General features: G+C 49.7%; 1 protein-coding gene across 1 annotated transcript in view; it reads right to left on the reverse strand.

Moving 5' to 3' along the window:
* Nucleotides 1–612: 612 nt before the first annotated feature.
* The window catches only part of Polr1A (RNA polymerase I subunit RpI1), a 610,310-nt gene continuing 594,467 nt past the window's right edge, over nucleotides 613–16,455 (reverse strand). The window contains exon 28 of the mRNA XM_075882913.1: nucleotides 613–831. Within this exon, the coding sequence (XP_075739028.1) occupies nucleotides 724–831 (108 nt within the window). The 3' untranslated portion in view covers nucleotides 613–723. The remainder of the gene's footprint in view (nucleotides 832–16,455) is intronic.

Consider the following 16,455-nt stretch of genomic DNA (forward strand, 5'->3'; position numbering starts at 1 on the left):
ACTCAACCACATGGCATTGATGGTAGTAGTGATCGAGGGGATAGTGAAAGCCAGTGATATGGCTGCCTTCTCTGGAAATATGGTGCATATAGCTGGCCTTGTGAAGACCACCGCAAGAAGTAATTTACATGGGTTTAAAGGAAATTCTGTGCCACACCTTTAAACGTGGTTTGTCATGCCTACTTGTGCATAGCATCAATACTGCTTTCATTGAGTGTAGCACATATAGCTTTGAGCCTACTTTTGTGTACTCCTGCTAAAATAAAAATAGTCCTCCATTGGCCAGGATTGCCAAGAGCTCTATAACTCCTCAAGGGTACTTGAATACAAAATTGTGTCTCATTATCATCATCAGTGTAACTATGCCCACTGCAAGACAAAGGCCTCACCCATTGTTAGTTTATGCCTAATAAATAGAACAAGAGTAGCATGAACAATATACAGACAATATCATTTGCATTGTGACAATATGTGAAACGATACAAGATTGTCTGTCTTTCACATTAGCATGCAGGATATTGCCACTGTTTTCATAACACACAAATTTGTGTAATCTCTTGAAAAGCTATTTGTGTTTTCAAAGCATAATGACCTTGGTTGCCAGCCACTGAATGCACTCAAGGTAAGTCTTTATTGTCTCTGAAAAAACTGGTAGAGCGAATGTGTCCACTGGCTCCATTTGCAGCCAATATTTTTATGCCTTAGATTCTATATCACACCAATTTATTTGTCCACAGAAAATAATTCTTCCTGTTTTTTTTTCTTGGATTCAGGTTGCACCATTGTGGAAACTTGGGCACCTTGCAACAATGGGGATTCATAGGACACCACCTGCAAAGTAATGCCTGCTATTAAAATACAAGTACAATTCTGCACAATAAAGTCCAATCCAGTAACATCTAAGCATTTGTTATGAGCTGTGAATGAAAAGCAACTGGAAACAACCAGTTGAACATTAAGGCAGCCATAGCAGTAGCCTGCGTGTCAAAACGCTGCTTTTCCCCAGCATTCAATATTATTGTGTTGTTTTAATACATTGGTTTTCTTTCTGGTGATCGCTAAGACAAATATTGAAGTCAAGCAAGAACATTCGCATCGTTTGTAGCTGTATCAGACAAGAAAAATGGCACCATCCAGTCCAGCAGCTTGCTAGAGGTCCAGCCAATTGTATGGTTAAGATGGCTGAGTAGTAAGAAATTTCTGGTTGAGGTAGTGCCTGTTAGAATGCTTCGTCTAATGACTTGCGTTATTCTCTTGTGTCCCAATGACTCCGATTCGAGGCCATTTGTTCAAGCTAAGTGGAGCTGATTGTGAACCAAACATTTTGTACTTTCAACTTGAATTTCTCAAGTGCAGAGCAGAGCATCACCTTGCTTAAGCTGAATCAGATGGCTCTCGATGTCCCGCATCTGTGATATATAGTGTGTATGAAAATGGCATTTCGCAGCGAACATCAACTTCTTTGTCCTTGTGGGGAGCAGTTATTTTTTCTAGAGGTTTTCGTGGTTTCTTTTTAGCTAGTATATCGGACAGCACCACTACAGGGTGTCCAGTCAAGTTCTAATCGATTTTTAAGCATAATCTTTGTTGTAAATTTCAGTAAACATGCATTCAAATTGCTTGTCCCCAATCGGTGTCTATGGGTCTTATGAGCACACTATTGATGACGAGAAGGCACCTGACTGAAAAAGAAATGCAAGTCCTTCCTACAAGAAAATGCTGCTGATCTTTCACACTCTGATGATTCTGAATTTATTGGCAATGATGTTTACAATGGCAGCCATGTGGAGCATTATAGTGATTACAGCAATGGCCAACAAGACGTCTCAATTGGCACGATAGCTGAAACAAGGAGTGCAGTGAAGTGTAGGAGGAAAGCGTCAAAATAATGTCCTTTGTCTAGTGGAAAGACAATGGTTCAATGATAGAAGGAAGAATGTGAATGGTTTCTAAGTGTAACAGAATTATGACCGAGGTCGACTTCATCAGCTGCTTTGTGTCCTACTGTCACATTTATTGAACACAAGGAAGAACACTATCTGAATGTTCATCCAGTTTTTGTAAATAACGTTCATGCTCTAATGAGTGGATGAAATGTAAGAGCAAGCAATGGTCTCAAAAACTCGAGTTGACCAAAAAACAAACACGGCAACATGTTTAACTAAAGCGTCAGCTGCTGTGTCTGATGGACAATGTAAATGAGGAGAAAATGAAAAAAAAAAACTAAAGCAAGGAAATGTTTACCGGCCGACAGAGGTGCAAGATCACTCTGTCGCCACCAGACAACGTGAGATATGACATTTGCACAATGTTCCTGCAAACCACAAGCTTGGATGAAGAAGGAAAAGCAGAAAAATTGAGTATGGAGATATGTCTAGGAAGAATTCTTCAAAGTGCGTTTTCTGTAGCCTCCAGAACAGAAACTGCTGTGAGCGCTTCCACAGCTGTTAGGACCCAGAGGTGTCGTTTGGAGACAGCCATGTTTGGTCAGTTCTTTAATTGTTGTTGATCCAAATTAATTTTTTTCTCTTGTTGTATGCTCAAGACCAAGATAAAGAAGTTTCAAATAAACTTACCAGGAATTTTGTTTTAGGGACTGAGAAGGCTATTGTTCTTATGCAGGGCAACTAGGTGTCATCATTTAATATTCTTAAAATAAGACATGTTTTCGCTTGGCAAAAGCTGTACCTACATTGGTACATACTTGTTAACCTTGGCCCACAGTGATCAAGACCAGCAATAGTTACATCATGAATGGGGTAATCACTTGCTTTTCATTGACAGCTTGAAACGTCATCGAGCGGGCAAGAAGAAATCCCATGACAGCAACTTCTTTTTAAAAAATTATATTGATAATGAAATCATCAATATCAGTGACATTGATGATAAAATTGAGCTAAACAGCAGAATTCGTATGTGTAAGCCTGCATAATGTCAGTTGTTTCTGATCTGATTTGCTCCCGTTTAGATTTTAAATAAAGAAGCAACGCACAAGTGAGATGGGCAGCGCCACTTAACACATGGAGAAAGAACAGGTAAACAGAGCAAACACTTTTTTCTCTTCTCCATTAAGTGAACAAATTGGTCGAAGCGCAAACCTTTAGATATTTTCGCTCGACCGCCATAAAAGTAATAGTGCGTATGTGCTACGTTACGATCTCGAATTTTCTTGCGCAAATTTTCATTTATGCCACTTGGCTATCTTAACTATGAATGCATGACCTCCGAGATTAAAAATGTGGAAGGTAGCAAGAGTGTACTGACCCAACTTCTACGCTCCGCGCCATAAATGAACCAAAAAGAGACCAGCGAGCTTATACCCCTGTCACACGGACACTTATAAGTCTTAAGTAAGCGGTCTTTTTCCGAAAAGGAGTTCCTGACAGCAGACACACGGCACAGAGCGAACTCCTTTTCAGAAGAGGTCTTTTTTGTAAACGGAGTTCGTCGATCTCTCTTACGGCTCCGAATGAGTAGCCTCGAAACCAGTGGGCGCCAGCAATTTTCGAGTGGTGGGAAAAAAAGAGCGAATGCTTATTTTTCTGTCACCAAAACTCTTTGTAAAAACAAATTTCATATCCTGCAGAAGATGTAATGAACTGTTTTAAGGGTTATTTATTTTTCTACTCTCGTAAGCAGCTACAACGCGTCGGCAATATCACGTAGTGACGCTCGGTCTCGCGCCGCGCCATTTCGCACAAACGAGGAAAGCGTGGCAGTCGTGTGTTTGCCCGTCATTCAAGTGGTCAAGCTTGTATAGGGCAATGCCAACTCGCTTCTCAGGAGTGATGGTTTCACGCTTGCTGGTGCACTGTCTTTCGAGCTCACTGCGCAAGCTCTCCACAATGAAACGAAAGGTGGACGGGTACACTCGAAAAGATTGCTTGAAGTTCTGCTCACCGAGGTGAGGTACAGTTCCCTCGAACCACCTCTCGTTTCGTCTGAAGGCCCAGATCGATCGATCGCAGGCCTTCTCCGACAGCTCCAGTGCACACAGCAAGGAATTGCTGAACAGCAGTTGCTGCTTGATCCTCTCCTTGGCGGCTTTTGCAGCGTCTGCCTCACTTTCCAGAGCGAGAAGGCAGACCGTGAGGCTTGCGATCCTCGCTTTTTTCTTCTGTACGGTCGCCCATAACGTGTCGAAAGCAGCAAAAAACAAATACAATAAATAAAAGCCCAGTGGTGCCAGACGGACTTGTGCACGTCGCTAGTTATGGGAATGCTTCCTTAACTAGTGCAACAAACTTTCACATTGGTGTTTCTTCATCTTTTATTCTGAAATTTATTTGAAGAAACGAGCAGTGCATCAAGTTTTTAATTTGTACATCGTGATACATCGTTTAATTTTCATTGCTTTTCTTTTAACTGCTAGCGCCACACTTTCGCTAGCGTCTTCGAACACGGGCACTTAAAAGTCTTTTAAGTAAGCGGTCTTTTTCCGAAAAGGAGTTCCTGACAGCAGACACACGGCACAGAGCGAATTCATTTTCAGAAGCGGTCTTTTTCGTAAACGGCGTTCGTCGATCTCTTTTACGGCTCCGAATGAGTAGCCTCGAAACCAGTGGGCACCAGCAATTTTCGAGTGGTTGAAAAAAAAAGAGAGAATGCTAATTTTTCTGGCATCAAAACTTTTCGTAAAAACAAATTTCATATCCTGCAGAAGGTGTAATGAACTCTTTTAATGGTTATTTCCTTTTCTAGTCTCGCAAGCGGCTACAACGCGTCGGCAATATCACGTGGTGACGCTCGGTCTTGCGCTGCTTTATCCTCTCCTTGGCGGCTTTTGCAGCGTCTGCCTTGCTTTCCAGAGCGAGAAGGCAGGCCGTGAGGCTTGCGATCCTCGCTTTTTCTCCCGTACGGTCGCCCATAACGTGTCGAGAGCAGTCGAGAGCAGCGAAAAACAAATACATTAAATAAAAGCACAGTGGTGCCAGACGGACTTGTGCACGTCGCTAGTTATGGGAATGCTCCCTTATCTAGTGCAGAAAACATTCACAATGGTGTTTCTTCATCTCTTATTCTTAAACTTATTTGAAGAAACGAGCAGTGCAACAAGTCTTTAATTTGTACATCGTGATACATCGTTTAATTTTCATTGCTTCTCTTTCAACTGCTAGCGCCACGCTTTCGCTAGCGTCTTCGAACGAAAACACTAAAAGGAGATCGTTGCTGCCGTGTGTCTGCGCCGCAAACACCTCTTTGTTAAAAGTCTTTCAACTTCGTAAAAGACCGCTTACTTAAAAGACTTTTTGCGCGCCCGTGTGACACAGGTATAAAAGGAGATCGTTGCTGCCGTGGTGCTATGGTGGCTAGAATTGGGAGGTGACGCCAGCGCCCGCATATTCGCCGAGCGCGCGCGATCCTCGTTTTCAAGCGCCGCCGCGACGGCCACCACGGCGCTCCTGTCGGCATAGTGATGCGGGCGAAGCGCGCGCTCCGCGCTCTCTCGTCGACTCGCCGCTGGGTTCGCTGGTTCGCCTCTGGAAGCGTGTCTGGGTGTGTGCAGTTTTCCGCGTTGATGTCTCGCTTACGGCAAAATGTATTTAGTTGCTGACATGACAGTGTGAGTGCCGACCTTAGGATGAACTCCAGCACTACGAAAGCGAGGCAACGCCACTGCTTTGCTCCTGGCTGCACGAGCGGCTATGTGTCATCGAGGGAGCAAGGTCAGCGTGCTTCTCTTTTCTCTGTTCCCAAAGACCCTGCCCTCTTCGAAGCCTGGCAACGAGCCGTACCCCGTGCCGACAAGTCGTTGGACGTGAAGTCGGCGCTATGTGAGCTTCATTTCGACGAGCAGTTTATTGAGCGTTTTTACACGCATGTGATAAACGGCGAAACTGTTCAGATTCCCCGAGGGAAACCGGTGCTGAAATCTGACGCGGTGCCAACCATATTCCCAAATGTTCCTGCGTATCTTTTGTGGGAATTGAGGCTGGCCCGCTGCCTTTGCGCGGGCTTTCCCGCCTTTTCTGCCATTCTCATGTCCCGACATGTCTGCCCTCCTTTGCCGTCAGCCGCGCTGGGAAGGGCGGAGTGACGTTTAACTCCCTCACCCGGTAGCGGATGTTGACTGTGGCGCCGCGCGCGGGGAGCCTCCCGAGAGGTTTTCGCGCGCTGCGTCGGGAGCGGGGAGTACAGTCCGGGACTTCAAACGGTGAGCCACGCATTCTTTTCCGTCCGTCGAGTCCCGTCGCTCGGGGCTCGTCGGACTTCGCTGACGGCGCCTCGCGCCCGATGCGAACGCTCACCTTTTGTTGCCCCGCTGCGTACTCACGGCCGAAGGGCAGTACGGTGTCCTAGTGCGTGGCCTAGCTACGCCGACCCGTCTCCCTCCGAAGCCAACGCGAGCGCCTTTGCCCTCGCTCGAGCAACCGGGCCCTTTGTCCCGGTGTCTCCGTGGATCACCTTTACCGCGGAGACGTGCTCGTGGCACCCTGTGTAGTACTTTGTGCCCGTGGCGTGGATAAGCCTATTTGCTTTCCCGCCGCGCCTTTTTGCAACGGGCTGTACTGCGTTTGGTGTTGCCACAATAAAGTGTTGCGACTTGAGCAGTATCGTGTTCTCGCCACGGCGACGGTTAACGCGTGCCCTGCGGCTCGCTAAGACCAAACCCACGCTGGTGGCCGTACTCCTTCGGGATACGTGTACACGACACTGGCGCCCAACGCGGTATCAAAAGCTCTAGCTTTTGACTGCTCTTAGCGAGTCAGTTCGCCTGCGCGATTCGGGCTCGTCGCAACATGGCTGCTTCGCGGGACTTTTGTCCGCTGTCCCTTTTAGCGGATGCCGCGTTGCACACGGAGGCCATTGCCTCTATTGACGGGAACCCTTCTGCACCCGTCTGTGTCGGCACCCCCTATTGCGGTGACGACACGAGGCGCCTAGCCGCTCCCTTTGGAGATGGCGCGTCGCTTCGGAATGGGCCTCTTGCCCTACCCGAACGTTATGTCTGCTTCGTGGCATGCCGCGTTGCACCAAGAGGCCACCGCCTCTATCGACGGGCGCCCTTCGGCGCTCGCCTGTGTCGTCACCCCTTTTTGTGGTGAATACACTCCTACGTGGTAGCTGACGCGCTATCTCGTGCCCCTTGTTGTCTGCCGAGAACCTGGATTTCGGTGCGACGGCCGCTCGCGGTGCCTTAGCACATGCAAGCGTCGGGGGCGAAACAGCAGCTTCGCCGCCATTCGGCGAGAAGGGTGAGTCCCCATGCGGACAAACCTTGGCTGCTAACCAGGTAAGCGGCGCACCGCGAAGCGGCCGAGCGGGACAGCTTTCCGAAGGCCACGGGGCCGAGAGCGAACCCGTAACGCCGACTCACGCGGCGGTTGCTGTGGTCCTGAGTGGGCGCGATACCAGACTCCCCCATTTGGGAGAATGGGAATTGCTTTCGGCAGCGAAGAACTACTGAAGGCTCAGCAGAGGGATCCGTTTCGAGTCTCGGAGGGACGGAGCGCCGTATACGCTGCTTGCTTTGCGGCGGGCGCCGTTAAACCGTCTTGACGAGGCGCGGAGCGCCGTTACGCTGCTTGTTCTGCGGCGGGCGCGATTAGGGGGCTGAAACAGCGTGTGTCGCTGAGTCCCCGGCGGATTCATTTTGCTGGACCATGACGGGCTCCTGCTGAAATATATAGCCACTGACGACGAGTCCATAGACCCGTTTAAGGTGGTTATGCCCAAAAGTTTGAGAGCCGCACTGTTGCGATCCTCTCACGACGAACCCATGGCCGGTCACCTGAGTGGCTCGAAAGTTTTTGCAAACTGAGCAATGTTGTGACCTGGCCCGGCACGAAGCGTGGCTTTTATCGCTATTCCGTGCCTGCCACGTCTGACAAACGGTTGAGCCAAGGGTTGGAAAGCCGCCCGATCTTATGAACCGATTGTCAGTGAGCGTCCGTGGCGCGTACTAGCTGAAAGATCCCCCTTGGGAAAACTCAGCCGTGCCACATCGCAGACCTGAAGCCCTTTGTCATGGTCTGACGAGCTCGCGCCAGAGCCCTGCGGCACTGCGCGCCAGCAACGGGGCACACCCGGAGCGGCGGACCGCATTCGGACCCCGCGCCGGTATAATCTGAGGAAGCGGTCACCTTTGTGATTTCGCGCCGGACGGCGGACTTCTCCGCAACCGAAGGCCCTCAGTTTTACTGTCTAGCCTCAGTATAGGTTAGCTTCTTTACGGCCTTTTCTCGTAAAGAAGTTGACCCCGCCCTGTCTGCTGCCAGTGTTTCTTTTTTTTGGAGTGTTCATGTGTATTTTATGTTTTTGTCTAATATTAAGTGTTATTTGTGTTTTATGTTTTTGCCAGATGTTGAGTGTCGTTCTTGCGCTGTTTAGTTTTTGTCGTGTTCGTTTCGTCTACCGCGAAGGGAGCTGTGTGTGACCTTGAGTGTCGGTGCTTGCCGGGAGGGAGAGAGACGAAGGGCATTGCGCCTACGCTCGCGCAGCTGTCGGCGGTGTGTGTAAGTGCGTGACGCTTCAGTGCGAGCCCGCGAAGAGTGCGTGATGGCTTCCCCCCATCGATGCGGACGCTGGAGGTGCTGGGGGTCATTGACCCATTGACATCAGACCGTCTGGCTGTGCTCTGCTCTCGGCCGCCGTCGAAGAAGCCCTGCTGCCGTTCCCACCATGGCTCCTGCGCGAGGCCAGCTGAAAGCAGCTATATGCTGCCGGCCAACGCCAGGGCGCCTCGCAGCCAATTCGGGTTCGGCCTCCCTGACCACTGGAGAGGCCCGGCTTCCCGCAACGTCCAGCTTCGTCATCGAGCCGGAAATGCGGGGCCTCCGAACAACCGAAGCGGCTTTCGTTGGACTCGCGGCTTATCAAGAGCAGCAACAAGCCATCAGTGAGCCCCTTCCGGTACCTGTGACCTCGCACTCGGGCATCGCACCCAGCGGACATTGTCACGCCCTTTTCCACCCCTCCGCGCAGTGGACGCTATTCCCGCTTCAGCACCACGAACACTAATCCCACTTTTCTGTGCTCCCTTTCGCAACTGTTTTATAGTGTCATGTTTATTTTGTTAGTTATGTTTTGTTTCTCCTTTGTAATTTTTTTTAGCAGCAGTAGCAGGGCTGGACTGAGGTTAGCTGTCGCTCAAAGCAGTGTCATTTTAACTGCATGGGTGACGTCCGGCTGCCTTTTGCAGACCGGTAAAGGGCAAATTTAGGAGGGGGAGATGTGGGAATTGAGGCTGGCCCGCTGCCTTTGCGCGGGCTTTCCCGCCTTTTCTGCCATTCTCATGTCCCGACATGTCTGCCCTCCTTTGCCGTCAGCCGCGCTGGGAAGGGCGGAGTGACGTTTAACTCCCTCACCCGGTAGCGGATGTCGACTGTGGCGCCGCGCGCGGGGAGCCTCCCGAGAGGTTTTCGCGCGCTGCGTCGGGAGCGGGGAGTACAGTCCGGGATTTCAAACGGTGAGCCACGCATTCTTTTCCGTCCGTCGAGTCCCGTCGCTCGGGGCTCGTCGGACTTCGCTGACGGCGCCTCGCGCCCGATGCGAACGCTCACCTTTTGTTGCCCCGCTGCGTACTCACGGCCGAAGGGCAGTACGGTGTCCTAGTGCGTGGCCTAGCTACGCCGACCCGTCTCCCTCCGAAGCCAACGCGAGCGCCTTTGCCCTCGCTCGAGCAACCGGGCCCTTTGTCCCGGTGTCTCCGTGGATAACCTTTACCGCGGAGACGTGCTCGTGGCACCCTGTGTAGTACTTTGTGCCCGTGGCGTGGATAAGCCTATTTGCTTTCCCGCCGCGCCTTTTTGCAACGGGCTGTAACTGCGTTTGGTGTTGCCACAATAAAGTGTTGCGACTTGAGCAGTATCGTGTTCTCGCCACGGCGACGGTTAACGCGTGCCCTGCGGCTCGCTAAGACTAAACCCACGCTGGTGGCCGTACTCCTTCGGGATACGTGTACACCACACTTTCAAAGAAAGTGCCGAAGAAAAGGACGTCAAGAACATCCACTTGCGGCCTACCATCGAAAATTCGGCGTCAGGAACCAAGCACGTCTGCTTGCGAGGAGACAGCTGGCTCGTACAGCACAGAAAGCGACAGTAACCAAATACCTGTTCCGAATGTGCCCGCAATTCCCGACGTCCGCAAGTGTGGTCTTCCCAGCGCGACTGGGCTCGACATCTAATTGCTGGAGCCGACAACGCCACGGTGTTTACAGTTTGCGCACTAGATGGTGACAAGTTGACTATTGACAAGTATGTGCTAATGACATCAGATGAAAACAAACTTCAAGCGACAGCTTTTGTGCAAGCCACAAAAATAAAGACCCTTGACATTACCGACATCGAAATGGCAGAAGAGTTGCTTCGCGACGTCGACTCCATGATACCATGCAGAGGGTTTGGTAAAACTGGTGAATTTGGAGTGAATTTAAAGTACAAGGAGAAGACTTTTGATGGCAGAACCTTCAGCCCATCTTGCCGTGGGGTTGCTCCAACGCCAGAAAAAGCCTGCCCACAATGCAAGCACCTCAGAAGACTACTCCTGAATTGTGAGTCCTACAGGCGAAGAAAAGGCAAAAATGTGGCCCAGTCCCAAAAGCTTTCATACAGGCTTAAGCTGCGAACAGCGCAAGCGAAAAGGAGTCGCCTGAGTGTCCTGCAGGCTAAATCACTCATCAAACAAATGAAAGAAAAGAATGCACGGAATGATTCTACAGCATTTGAAGAAGCGGTGAAGGCCCTACCCATTAAGCAGCAGCAACAAGTCAAGGTGTGCTTTGCTGCGGCTAAAAGAAAATCCACGAAAGGGATGAAGTATGAAAGTGAATGGGCTCTAGAGTGCCTTATTATGTCCATGAAAAGCCCACGCCTCTATGAGCATATACGCAAAAACAACATCATGGCGTTGCCTTCTCGAACATCACTACGTCGATATCTCAAGCGTTACAGGAGTGGATTCGGCCTGAGCGAAAAAGTGTTTGCTGCTGTGGCGGAAAAAACAAAATCTATGGACTTGTTCCAGCGCCATGGTGGGCTGTTAATTGATGAGATTAAGCTATCTGAACACTTGAGCTTGGGAACCGATGGCACCATCGAAGGTTTTGTGGACCTTGGGAAGTTCACACCAGAGAGTGAGCGCTCCGTAGCATGTGACCATGGCCTTGTAGTATTGTTCGTGCCTTTTACAGGCACGTGGCACCAGCTTATTGGTGTGTTCGCATCACGCAGCAATGTGAAGTCCGAGACGTTAGGCAAAATAATCCTCGAAGCAGTAGTCATGAGCGAAAACGCCGGTCTGCACGTAGACTTTATCACCACTGATGGAGCTGCGTGGAACAGAAGCATGTGGCACTCATTCGGCATACACGGCAGGAAAGAAAACACAGTATGTAGAAGGCAGCACCCTACAGACCCAGAACGTTTTCTGCACTTCATCTCGGACTTCCCACACCTTCTTAAATGTGTGAGGAACACCTTTGTTCGAACGGGCGTGAAACTGCCAGAAGGCCATGCCAGTGTTGACCCTATTGACTGTGCCCGGAAGCTTGATGAACAGCATGACACGACTCTCAAAGCCATGCCTCATATTAGCAAATCGGTTGTGCATCCCAATGGCTTTGAGAAAATGAGGGTAAATTATGCAGTGCGGCTTTACAGTGATGAAGTCCTCAGAGGCCTTTTCTTGTACAATGCAACCATCGAAGAAAAGCATGGGAGCACAGCGGCGACAGTCAGCTTTGTGGAAAGAATGAGAAGGCTCATTGAGGCCATGACTTCAAGGTGCAGTTCGGGTGCACTTAAGCCTGGAGGGATGCACGAGAAGTGCATTCAAAACTTCTTGACTTACCTGGACGATTGGGAAACAGCTGCTGGCTCCGGAGGTTTCCTAAGCCGCAGTACAGCCGAGGGGCTTCGTGTTACCTTATCAAGCACGCTACACCTTCTCCGCTACCTGACGATGAAGTTGAACTTCAGCTATATGATGACATGCCGCTTGAGTCAGGACCCCCTGGAGAGGCTGTTTGGAATCGTCCGACAAATGTCTGGATGCAATGATCATCCGACTGCCTCCCAGTTCCTAATCTCGGTCAACACTTTGAGCTTCCAGAATTTGGCAAAACCACCGAAAGGAAGCAATGTGTCCTCAGGACTGCTGAGAAGTCTGCTGGGAGCTGACAACGGAAAGGACCTCACTCCTCGGAGGAAATTAGACGAGCTTCTTGACGTAGGAAACCTTGCCGAAGCACATGAAGTGCTCAATGAATACGGCCACGGCACCGAGCATGCAGACATGGTCGTGCAAAGCAGCGATGCCAGACTCATATTCTACATGGCTGGATATGTGGCAAGAAAAAGCGTTGCAAGCACCAAATGTGCAGAGTGCAGCCAGCAGCTCCTACAAGGCGAGAACGATCCATCTCCAGCTGCAGCATCCCTCACGGCTGCTGTTGACCGAGGAGGCCTGCTGTACCCATCAGTCAAGCTCAATGAACTCGTGACCACTCTCGAGAACACTTTTACCCACTGCTTCAGTGTTACAGAAGTCAAACCTGACAGCATCATGGACTTGGTTTCCTTCTTGCAGTTAAGAAAGCTTACACTTGTTGGCTGCCCTGACCACAGTATGTCCCTCACAAACAAAATTATCAAGTTTTATGTTCTTACTAGGCTCCACTTTCATGTGAAAGCCCAGAACAGCAAACGAAACGCTAAGCAGGAAAGAATGAAATTGCTGAAGCTTAGACGCGTGCTCTGAGTTTGATATTGTAACTTTAAGCTCTATTGATTTTTTTTTTGCCGAGTGGAAAGTGATTGTATGCCTCTTATTACTTAGTGCCAAGCGATGCGCTGTCTGTGTGCAATGTTTCAATGTTTTTAACTACTCCCGAGCGTATGTAAATGTGCGTATTTTTTTCATTTTATTTTATTTTACCCTGTATTCCATGATGTGCAATAGATCTTCCTAATAATATGATGTGCAATAAATATTTGTTTTATTTTCCTCGCCCAGAACTTTGGTAATATATTTTTTTAAAAAAACGCCGTCGCCTTGCACTCCAAAACACTGCAGGGATATGCGAACGAAAGCTTTAATTTGCGCAGATTCAACGTCACAGAAGTCTTGCAGCGGCAGCCAATTTCTTTTAATGCTTGAAATGGCGTTCTATCAGCCATCGTCACAGTGAGTTATCTGAATCGCCAATTTATCTGAATCATGCTTCAGCAACAGCATCTTTGAAAGGTCCGCGCGCTCAAGGCGCGCGCGCGTAACTAGCATCACCATTCCGCCGACAGCGCCACCGCCGCGCTGCTCGAAACGAAGGAGCGGCTCCGGGCTCCCGTTGGCGTCACCTCCCAATTCTAGCCACCATAGTGGTGCCTCAAGATAACGCACGGAGGAAGGAAAAGGTAAGGAGAGGCCCTGACGTCACTCATTGTGAAGCTGCGATGAAGCCGGAAGTCGGCCATATTGACTAGGCAAATTCTCCTCGCTTGTTTACCTCCGAATGCGAAGCAGAAGGCGCGACTCCCTCTCCGGCTCGAAAAGCACGTGGGCTGCGCAGCGCGTGTGTCGCGACGATCCGAAACTAATGGAACGGGGCTCATTACTCTGAGCCAGCGGGACACCTTCAGCGAAATCGCTTCGTCCGAGTAATAACAGGGAGTAACAGCTCGCCGACAACGAAGCAACTACGAGAGAACGCGCGCTAGATGCACTGACAACGGCGAGTGCTTTCACGTCGTTAATTCAGCAAGTGTACAGACAACACGATCGATCGTGCGCCTTCTACGGTTGCATTCCGCCACGCGGCCGACGCAGCATCCTACCACTGTGTCCGTGTTCCGCGTGAAACTCACCGGCGTCAGCATTCTGCGACCGTGGTGACTTTGAGCACGGTGCTAGTGACAGTTGAACGTGGTTGCTGTTACGTTGAGATTACATGCAATGCTGGTGGAGAGTGTACCAAGCGGAACAGAAAAGGTGTTTTAATACGCGCATGCAAGTTCTTACTGTACATACACAACACGAAACTACGTATGTGCACATGGTCCTCACGGCGTCTTGTTGGGCTCAACAGCGTCAACCGTTGTCACAAGCAGGAGCACTGCTCAACCGTCACTGACCTGCAAGGCGTTCGTCGTCATTCAGCTTCGTCATGGTGCCCAACGCAATTTCGCTGAACACTAACTGCTTCATCCGCGTCATCCGCTGCACGACACATGGATATGCACTTGTTCTACGCACTGTTGAAACCCCGTGATGGACAAAGGGATTTGTAAACGTTGCTAAGAGTAATGTAACAGCCAGGAGAACACTGCGTAACCATAACGCGGCGCAGAGCACAGATACTGTCCGCCACGGCTCGGCACGAGACCTGGGGAGGCACACATTCCGCCGCCAGCCGCGGCCGCTCACTGCTAGACCAGCTCCACTGCGCAACACGTAACCATAACAAGGCCGCCATTGTGCCTAGCGAATATGGCCACCATGATGTCATTTCCGCCACATTTTTTACGCCCTGCGCCGGCTGGGCATGCCCTCTCCTTACCTTTTTCCTTCCTCCGTGTCTTGAGGTCTATTTGTTTCACGCCCATCTTCTGCATGTCCGTTCGGTTCGCCTGCTCCACGTGAACCAGTTCACGAGGTGCTGCACTTTGCCATTCGTTTCAGCGGTGCAGCATTGACGACCTGTGAACCTTGCCATTAGTTTTGAAAGGTGCAGAAGAGGTGCAGCACTGGTTCACAATTTTCCTGCACCTCCTACGCTGACGGTGCCGACGATAGTTATAGCGCGAGAACAAAACGATGACACAGAGACAAGAAGGACACGAAAGACACGAGCGCTAACTTCCAACTGAGTTTATTGCGCAGAGCACGAAAATATTTAGAGGAGACAGTAACCATGTGATAAAAACCATATGGCAGAAAGAGCAGAACATGAGTAAGAGAAAGACAAAAACAAAACACACAAAAATAAAAGCACTGAAAAACGGCAAAGAAAAATCTATAAGAAAACGAAACAGAACGGTAAAGATAATAACTACCTGCCCGCACCGAAACCTTCGAGGAACCTGAGTTCCTTCTCGGACAGAGCCACGGAAGGCTTGCTAATACAAGTCACCTGTTCGCGTGCCATCTGCGCGGCCTCGACAATGACTCGGGTGCGCTCATCTCTGTGCTTGTACAGCGTCGCTGTGTCCTTGAAAAGGGGCACACAATTGCACTCAGTGCAGTGCTGAGCAAGAAAACCATCTTGCCCGTTTCTAACATTGTTAGCGTGTTCTCTCAGCAAATCGTTCAGACACCTTCCGGTCGTTCCGACATAATGTTATGCGGTGCTTATTATTCATGCGGTGCTTGTTATGTCGGAACGACCGGAAGGTGTCTGAACGATCGGCTGAGAGAACACGCTAACAATGTTAGAAACGAGAAAGATGGTTTTCTTGCTCAGCACTGCACTGAGTGCAATTGTGTTCCCCTCTTCAAGGACACAGCGACGCTGTACAAGCACAGAGATGAACGCACCCGAGTCATTGTCGAGGCCGCGCAGATGGCACGCGAACAGGTGCCTTGTATTAGCAAGGCCTCCGTGGCTCGGTCCGAGAAGGAACTCAGGTTCCTCGAAGGTTTCAGTGCGGGCAGGTAGTTATTATCTTTACCGTTCTGTTTCGTTTTCTTATAGATTTTTCTTTGCCGTTTTTCAGTGCTTTTGTTTTTGTGTTGTTTGTTTTTGTTTTTCTCTTACTCATGTTCTGCTCTTTGTGCCATATGGTTTTTATCACATGGTTACTGTCTCCTCTATATATTTTCGTGCTCTGCGCAATAAACTCAGTTGGAAGTTAGCGCTCGTGTCTTTCGTGTCTTTGTCTCTGTGTCGTCGTTTTGTTCTCGCGCTATAACTATCGTCATGTCATACCAACTAGCCCAAGCTGCCGCACTTCTAAATGACAGTGCCGGCTTGGTGCAGCCGCGCATGCAGCTGAGCAGACGACGCAGCACTTGGGCGTAGGGGGCTTAGGCGCCGTACCTGCCTCTACAAACGCGCTGTGTATTTTCAAGATGTTTGCACCTCATAAACTGTCCGCATGTGTGATTCGCCATCGGCCAGTGTGTGCTGAATGGTGTAAATTAAGCGAAAAGAAATGAGGCCTGCACCTTGTCGGCACATCGTCATTCGTTTTCCGTGTCGTGCTGTGCCTGCACCGCTGAACTCACGCTGCACAATTTCCGAACTTCGCGTGCACAGCCGTGAACCAGTTCCGACTGGTGCAGATGAATCGAACGGACCTTACATGTGCTTGTGGACCGAGAGGCGATTACGATCACATTTTCGTTAATCGCGTGCTTGTTTTTATTCATACTGCCATGTTTGTTGTTCAGGACTGTGTTATGCAATTGCCAACGTTTTCGAAATACATTACACTTGCCTTACGCAATTCCGCGAAGCGTCGCCGTCGACAGCGTGAGATACGTAAACAGTGTTTACAGATGTGTGTATACTTTTTG

Source organism: Rhipicephalus microplus, unplaced genomic scaffold (assembly GCF_043290135.1).
Source record: "Rhipicephalus microplus isolate Deutch F79 unplaced genomic scaffold, USDA_Rmic scaffold_14, whole genome shotgun sequence".
NCBI classification, from domain to species: Eukaryota; Metazoa; Arthropoda; class Arachnida; order Ixodida; family Ixodidae; genus Rhipicephalus; species Rhipicephalus microplus.